At 39.4% G+C, this 8266-nt stretch overlaps 2 protein-coding genes across 3 annotated transcripts in view; one reads left to right on the forward strand and one right to left on the reverse strand.

The window, feature by feature from the left end:
• Window positions 1-924: 924 nt before the first annotated feature.
• Window positions 925-2415, forward strand: neurog3 (neurogenin 3). The gene has a single exon (XM_025060808.1). It carries the CDS (start codon window positions 1725-1727, stop codon window positions 2229-2231), a length of 507 nt encoding a protein of 168 aa, XP_024916576.1. The 5' UTR covers window positions 925-1724; the 3' UTR covers window positions 2232-2415.
• A 125-nt stretch (window positions 2416-2540) lies between these two features.
• Window positions 2541-8266, reverse strand: part of pdlim1 (PDZ and LIM domain 1 (elfin)) — an 8968-nt gene continuing 3242 nt past the window's right edge. For both annotated transcript variants that reach the window (XM_008322127.3, XM_008322125.3), the window contains 5 exons: window positions 6918-7002; window positions 5718-5902; window positions 4219-4367; window positions 3991-4108; window positions 2541-3478 (listed from right to left, as the gene is read on the reverse strand). In XM_008322127.3, the coding sequence (XP_008320349.1) occupies window positions 3292-3478; window positions 3991-4108; window positions 4219-4367; window positions 5718-5902; window positions 6918-7002 (724 nt within the window). In that variant the 3' untranslated portion in view covers window positions 2541-3291. The remainder of the gene's footprint in view (window positions 3479-3990; window positions 4109-4218; window positions 4368-5717; window positions 5903-6917; window positions 7003-8266) is intronic.

Here is an 8266-nt window from a genome sequence, read left to right on the forward strand (position 1 = left end):
CGTAATTGTCTTTGTCCACAGCATCCAAACTTCCCTTCTCTTTAACGCCATAAGCACACGTTTGTCAAATATAATTGGCCTGGAGGAAAACCCCCATTAAAGGCTCATTTTTATACGTCATCACAAATGAGTTTTAACTCCAGATATATTTCTCAAGTCTGATAAAGGAGCAGTTTTGAAGACGTTTTAAAGATTTCAAATAACATTTAAGCAGGGAAGGAGCGCACAACTTGGAATAAAAAAAACCGTAGAATAAAAAAAAATCTGATTTAATTCTAGTGTCTGTATTTTGTACCACTGTGCTACATGGTGAGATGTCCACAGATTGTGACGTGGATGTCTGATATACCGCAACCTCTGTATATTCTGTGAAACATTCGGAGTGCGTAAAGGTGGCACCGAACATCCCCTTTAGAAACAGTGATCTGGTGACTGACAACGAGAGGTGAATACATTTCACCTCTGATTTTACATCAACAGATATAAGGTATATTTTGCTCAAAGTTTCAAGCGATTACCCGGAAACCGCCCCCAAAAGATCAAATATTCTACAAAACATATTTGAACGTAGAGATTTGGTTTCAATATTTGCTTTGAGGTCTTTGGACGCTAAAACGAACCGCGTCACCATATTGTTATTATGATTTGGTAAGAGTGATTCTGTGAGTAAAACAGGTTATTTTATACACAAAGAAATTAGACTAATTGTAGAATTGTAATTTGAACGTGGAGCAAAGCATGTTTTTACTATCATCACTTAAAATATATAATAATAATAATAATAATAATAATAATAATAATAATAATAATAATAATAATAATAATAATAATAATAATAATAATAATAATGATAACAATAATAATAATAATAAGTAAAAATAATGCATTAAAAAACATTAGCACAAAGACAAAGAAACAGACCGGTGTAGGGACTGAGGGAGGCACAGGTTGGAGAAAGCGGTGTCTGAACGCTGATTGGTCACTTGTCAGGGCTGTTGATTCAGTCTTCCTCCAGGCTTTAGACAGATAAGATAAAGGCCATATAAAATGACAAGGATGCGCATCCATCCCTCACTGTCAGTTGCGCCTCCACCTGCAGCAATAACAAGGACCACAAGCCGTCTCCTCGTCCAGGCTTCAGCAGATGAAGTAAGTGTGAGTACTATAAGTCATGGGGGTCGTTTTGGTTACTTTGTACTGTGTTTTAAAGTGCAACGCACGGTAAAAAAAAAATTGCCTAATTATGAAAGCAAGTAAAACTGGTGGGATCATAAACTTGTAAATTTTAATATAAATGTATTGTGTTTGTTCCAGTCTTCCTCATGACGTCTTGTTTTTCATTTTATCTCCTGGCTTCCGTATGGTCAACCACAAACTCCATGTTTTATTTCAACCTTTACTTTTTCTCCATTTATTTATTTATGTTTTACTTTTTTCATGTTTACTGTTTTTCTACTTTAATTTACTTTTTACTCTCTCCATCATCTTCATTTTCTTTCCATTTTGTTTTGGTGTTCTCTTCACATCTTCCCGCTCTTTCTCCTGTCTCCTTCTTCTAGGATTTCTTCATATTTTTATATTTCTCTCTTCCATATCACTTTTTACAAAGCATTCATCATAGCACATCTCACAGCAGTCCATTAGTCATTTCATTTCACTCTGACTTTCACTGTTTCTTTTAAATAATCCAGCCACAGTATTATTGATATTTCCCTGCCTACAGGATGTCTCCTGCAGCACAGTGTGAGGCTGACGGCACACACACATGTATCCATGTCAACAAAGACTCATCTGGTGAAAGAATGGAGTCTGTACTTTCAACCAGACATACAGAGCAAAGAACTGGATGGCACCGGGGAGGACCCCGGGGTCGACGCAGAATGAAAGCCAACGACAGAGAGCGCGACCGCATGCACAACCTGAACTCTGCCCTGGATGCGCTGAGACGCATCCTGCCAGCACTGCCTGAAGACGCAAAGCTGACCAAGATAGAAACTCTGCGCTTTGCCCACAACTACATCTGGGCCCTAACAGAGACGCTGCGTATGGCTGAGCAGCGAGGACACGCTGCAGACTATCTGTCAGCAGTGTCGGGTCTGAGGAGTCCAACAGAGTCTGAATATGGGTCCTCAGGGGACATGGACCCAAACTGTCCCTACACATCATTACATGACCACAGATGTGACATCATGACAGCGGGCCAATCCTTTTATTACACTTCTATGTGGTAACTATGATCTCCAAACTTTGGACCACGGATTTAGTCGGTCAGCCTCACAAAAGCTAATATTCCAGAATGAATTCATGGTCTTTATCTGAACATGTAATTGATTTGTTAACAGAGGAACAAAAACAACCTTTGTAAACATGATTTTAAGATCCTTGGAAACACCTGGGTTCATCATCTGATCATCTTTTTGTTATTTAATTATCAGATATAGTTGACAAGTCAGGTTTCATTTGTTTTATCTTTTTTTAATATTTAAAAATGATTAGCATAATTTAAATAAAGCACAATCAATGAATCATGACAGAAGTGGTTTAAGATAAAAAATATTTATTTGGCAATGATATTTATGAGTTTTTGCTGAATAAAAGTGGAAATATTTATTTAAAAAAAAGAATTAAAAGCGTGTCTCGAAAGAATGGTTTTCTGATTCAAAGAGAAAGAAACATTTGTTGTCATTCTACATGTCAAAACTACATTCTGGGAGGGGTGCGGGATTTTAACTCTTACCTCAGATCAAACAATCTCTCATTGAAGTCAAACATAATGTGCAAATTAACACTTTGAAACATTTTAGGCTCACACTCGTCTGCCTACCAGTGACTGTACGGACGCAAAATGTAGGGGAGAAATTTTGGAAGTTTCAGACCATGTTCAGACTGCCACATAAACAACATCAAGCTTTTCAGATTTTGGCTGGTTTTAAGTCAGACTGAACTGTTGTACAATATCTTTAGAATATTGAAATACTCAGCAAACTGGACCACAGCTTAGACTTAAATACATCTTGTCCAACACTGAGTTTATCTTGTGAGATGATCTAGTTCTGTGCAGCACACTGACATAGTTTTGCTTTGAGAATTTTGGACAAATTAATCAGATATAAACTATTTTAACTTCCACTACCGCCAGACACAACCTGATGTTAAGGAAACATCGTGACAGGTTTGCAGTCTGAACACGTCTTCTTTGGTAGCATCAGCTGAATACTGTAATGTCTCAGATTATGTCATGTCACGTGTGGTTTGGCGGCGTGCAGTCCCAGGCCGAGCTCAGCAGGTCGTCTACTTGGGGAAGACGGTGACCACGTCGTAGCCCTCGGGCGGTGTCACCCGCTCTCTTGCGTGCTTCTCACAGTAAATCTGGTCCTCCACAAAGAAATGTCCCTTCTGTTTAAGGTTGGTGTTGCAGTCTGTGCAGGTGTAGCACTCAGGGTGGCGGAACTTGTCCCGCAGCTTCACCACCATACCCCTAGAGAGCAGAGTGAAAGATGACGTGAGACTCAACTTACACTATTTCTACTGAAAAAAAAAAGTAGTTGTTAACAGTGTTTCTGGACCAAATTAGTTCTATGAAATTTAGGATAAGAGTGATTTATAGGTTTTTTTTAATTTAAAACTACCATCCAAATAAGTCCCCCTTTGCAAAAAAAAACAAAACAACTTTACCCTAGTGCAGTCTCCCTGAAAGTGGCCAAAATATTAAAAAGAATGTTAAAAGTTGATATTTGAAAAACAATATACATTTTAGGTAAAAAAAAGATTAAAATTTAAAATTACAAGAAATAACAGCGACAAAACACCAGCGGTTTGTGTTATGATTCTTTAAACCAGTAGGGGGAGACGAAACTCCAGCAGCAACACTCTGCTACTGTGAAACAAAAACAGCAAATATAATGTAGACGAAAATCAGCTTCCTGATGGAGACACGCCAGGTCTGTGTGAGAGAAAATAAAATGAGTGAAAACGACATCAAACACTTACACGATCCCAGATCCACACTTGTCACACTGGGGTAACTTCTCTGTGTTCCCTACTGAGGAACCGATCTTTGTCGTGGGTGCCTTCACGCTCCTAAACCCTGATGGTTTATCAGAGTCGCCTGGAAATATCAGACTGATTAAATGTTGACATGGACCTCAATGACTCCCTAAGATCTACACACATCAATGTTAACAGAAAGTTTTTTTTTAATTTAATTCGATTGCTTACCTGACTCCAAAATCTCCTGCAGCACTTTGAATGAAGCCGACTGTCGGGGTGGCTCGTCGGACTCTTGGTTCTCCTGGAGCATCTTGTAAACTTCTGAATCTTCCGCCAACGGTGGCCGCTTGTTTGTCATTGAAGCGTCTGTAGGAGTTCTGCAAAAACAAACAACAAATCCAGAACTATTTAAAAATAATAAATGTAAATGATTAATGTTCTCTTTATGAAAAAAATGCATGAGGGGTTGCTCTAGTACTACATGGCCGTTGTGCCCTTTGTAGCTGATGAGACTTTTAATATTGATTTACCTCTCCCCCACGCTGTAGTCTCCTCCACACAAAGAAGACACACTTATCTTTGCTGGGCCAATCACAAGACTGCATGCATGCCACTAGACTCAAGTTTACTATAATACTATTTTATTTACTTTACTTTTATTTACTTAAAAACTAAACTCAATGCAAATCCACTTATTTCAAGAGTCAGCCATGGACCGATGTATGATGTAAAGATGTAAAGTAATTAAAACGATTCAAGTTTTCATGTAGCAGAATGTAAAATAAAATTTGTGTTTAACTGAGATGTAAACAGAATATTTTCAATAACAACAAGGTGCACAGTGTTGAGTAACAGCAGATAAAACTGGTTTCAGGAACACAAGTGAAACTGTAGAGGTCCTAAAACACGTGTGCTATTTGGGACACAGTATCATGTACGCAAATGACAGGACAACGAAGCACGTCGTTAAAGTGTGACCTACTTTTTTATTATTTACGAGATATGGCACGAGAAATGTTTTGAAATGCAGCGACGCAGAACACAAAAAAATAATCAGGAAGTCTGAGAATAGACAAACCTCGAAGAGTAAATATTCGATGAGCCGATATTGACCTCATGAACGAGGCAAAGAAGTTATATTATAGGATACACTTTGAACACATTTTGTGCTCTGTAATTTTTTTAACAGCATACAATAAAATTTTAATTGCACTCAAAGTCTGCTCTGAATTATGAATAGTAGTGTGCACACTGTACGGCTACTCATCACCTGTATAATAAAGATGAGCAGTCATTTGAGGACTTTTTGTTCTGAAATGATGGACTGAAAAAAAATTCTTCTAAGAAACTGTGCGAGGCTTTCTATGTTGGCCCAATCAGTTAACACGCTGACACCAGTCAGTGGTTCAATGAACAAATGAAAACCTAAAGGACGTTGCATTCGATTATAGTGGGACCTGTGTGTGCCCGCCTTTGTGTGTATCCATGTAAATGTGTGAGTGTGGGCTACACAGAAAACAAATATGAAAAAAATAAATATGACCTCCAAAAGGACACCCTCTCTAATTACTGATACTGATAAGCATGGAAATGACCACGGAAAATTAGAGCCGTCAGATGCCAGGAGTATTGTGTTTGTTAGAGGGAGATCAGGGATGTCACTAAAAAAGGACCAAACTTGGTTTGACTGTATTTAAAATAAAGCGGTGTGATTCTGTTTTATTTACTTGTTGGCAGGTTCGTTGGCTGTAGTGCTGCTTTTCACTTCATCCACAGCCGAGTTGAAGTTCTCAATGTTCTCTGAAGAGTAGAGGCCAGAAGGGTTGTTGTACTGGTTGGTCACCACTTTGGAGCCAAAGCCGGAGAACGGCAGGGCGCTCCTGTTGTGGGTGGAGCCGATGTGTCTCACCTCCTGGGATCGAATCAAAGAAAACTGATTACAATAAACGTATAATCAAAGAGAAAGACGGTGAGAACAGGACAGCAACACTCATGAAATGACTTGCACCACATCAGACATGCAGAGTTGGTGCCAACAGGTTTGGACAATTTCAGAGGAACGTGTAAAAACGTGCAGATTCCTTTTTTTATTGCTTCACTTTTATGAACACACGGCTAATAACACTGTGTTGAAACCAGTGAAAATGTCAACGCAGTCTCATTTCCTTCTGGTTTGGAGTCTGCAGTAAAGTTTCACCTAATTTTTCATGATAATGGACAGCGGGACTCCGCCTTAATTGCAGCGGACCATTTAACGTCACAACACTGGCATGCCAAAATGGGCACATAAATACCACAAAATGTAGCTCATGCTTTGCAGTGGAAACACAGACAGAAGCTTCTGGACACGCTCATGCTGCAAGCATCTGGGATTTAAATTACAGTCTACAACAGTACATTGCCTGAGAAAGGAAGTCCATGTTCATAATGTACAACACCACACTGCACTTGTATGAAGTTATACCACATTAACTGAAGAAATAAAAAGCTGTCTTTAATAGAAAACAATAAATAAATAAAGTAGCCTCAAAGTGAAACAAGCACTGAAGCATGTGTCGGTGAAACACACAAACACACACACACAGTCTGTGACACTTCACCCTGCCTCCTACATGAATTCACACGTTGCACTCGACTTTCCACTCCACAGCAGGAAGTGAGGTTACGTCAGAGCTGGGATGATAAACTACTGTCTCCTAGGAAACGTCCTGTTGGGCTGTAAACAATGACTTCATTGCTGGCACTGTAAAAGGGGAAAAAGAAGGAAGCCACAAGCCTCTGTGGGAGCGGTTGGACAGGAATGTTTGAGCTCCCAGAAAATAGCTGGCTACCTGTGAATGGGGATCACTGCTGATCTCACTCTAAATGGCTGGGTCACATTTTAAAGAGCTGGTGTTTTACATGCAGGTTTGAGGTTGGACACAGACCTGTGGCTCTGACTCAAGATTCATCTTGTATGGATGTGTCTTCCCTTCCTTGGATGAGAGCGGAGACCACAACTTGGTTTCTGACCTTAAGAACAGAGGGGGAAAAATGAGGTTAAATGTGCCCCAGACTATTGAATTAAATGATCAGACATTTACTTGTGGCACAGAAACGGAAAAAGCTGGGCAAAAGCAGCAAAGGATGATGAATGAATAATTTTTTAGCCCAGCCCTGAATAAAAATGTCCAAGACGGAGAATTTTAACTTTTGTTTATGCCATCTTTTGGGAAACAAAAAGAAAAGACTTGCATATAATATAAGACAGAAAAATCCTAGCAAACAAACAAACTCTTGAATAGGACATGTGCTACGCCAAGTTTTGGTCAGATGACCCCTTTCTTCAGAATAAAACCACAGATTCAAATTGTTGATAAAAAAAACCTGATGAAAAATGATCAGTTCAATCCTGCTGTTTTCTTTAGAGTCAGTTCTCCACTAATCACAACTGACAGTTAGTATAAAAATAATCATGGGTAATAATGGTAAAAGTGTTCCTCGTGATATGACTTCTTTCAAAGTGAAAAGAGAAGGTGAGACGAGCTCTCGTGGAACATGGAGGAACAACAGGCACCAGAATGTTATCAAGGTGCAGTTGTAGAATTTAAGAGTCAGATGACCGTGGTCACAGCCATGTGGACGATCTATGACCAAATAAATGACCATTTATTCATGTACTTGCCTTTCAGATAAGATTTTTCAGATCTGGTTTCTATTTATTCATGTACTTGCCTTTCAGATAGAAGGAAGAGAAAAATAATATAGACAAAACATTTCTAGTGACACAATGGAGTTGTGTGATGAAGTGATGGAACAAATGTTATCATTTTCTTCCTCCTGTGACTCTAAGCTTGTGACGTTACAAAAGGCAATGAGGCCGCAGTGGAAAACAAACAACAAACACACCAAAGAGCAGAGCAGACACTGGGAGCCTGTGTGTTGTTGATCTTTTTTTCCCAGCAGGTTGTCTTGGTCAAAGAAATTCCAGCAAAACCTGCTCACCCCAGCACCAGATAGGTTTAGGATTACACAGAAGGGGCTACAAATGCACCGTACTATACTAGGCTACTCCTCAACTGAGTTCAAATGTATGCTTGCCTGCAGTTCCCTCCACCATCCAGCTGGTGTTAAAGCACTTCCACCTGAATCTTTAATCTGTTTAATCCCTGCTGCTTCAACATCTGCTTCAAAAATATCTCATGTGACGCAGACATGACACAGCATAACTCGGTCTAGTGTTCAGAGCTGTAGTTTGACACACGTACAGTGTGTGGGAAGCCTCGCCCTTTTAACA

This window comes from Cynoglossus semilaevis, chromosome 12 (genome assembly GCF_000523025.1).
Source record: "Cynoglossus semilaevis isolate Cse_v1.0 chromosome 12, Cse_v1.0, whole genome shotgun sequence".
NCBI classification, from domain to species: domain Eukaryota; kingdom Metazoa; phylum Chordata; class Actinopteri; order Pleuronectiformes; family Cynoglossidae; genus Cynoglossus; species Cynoglossus semilaevis.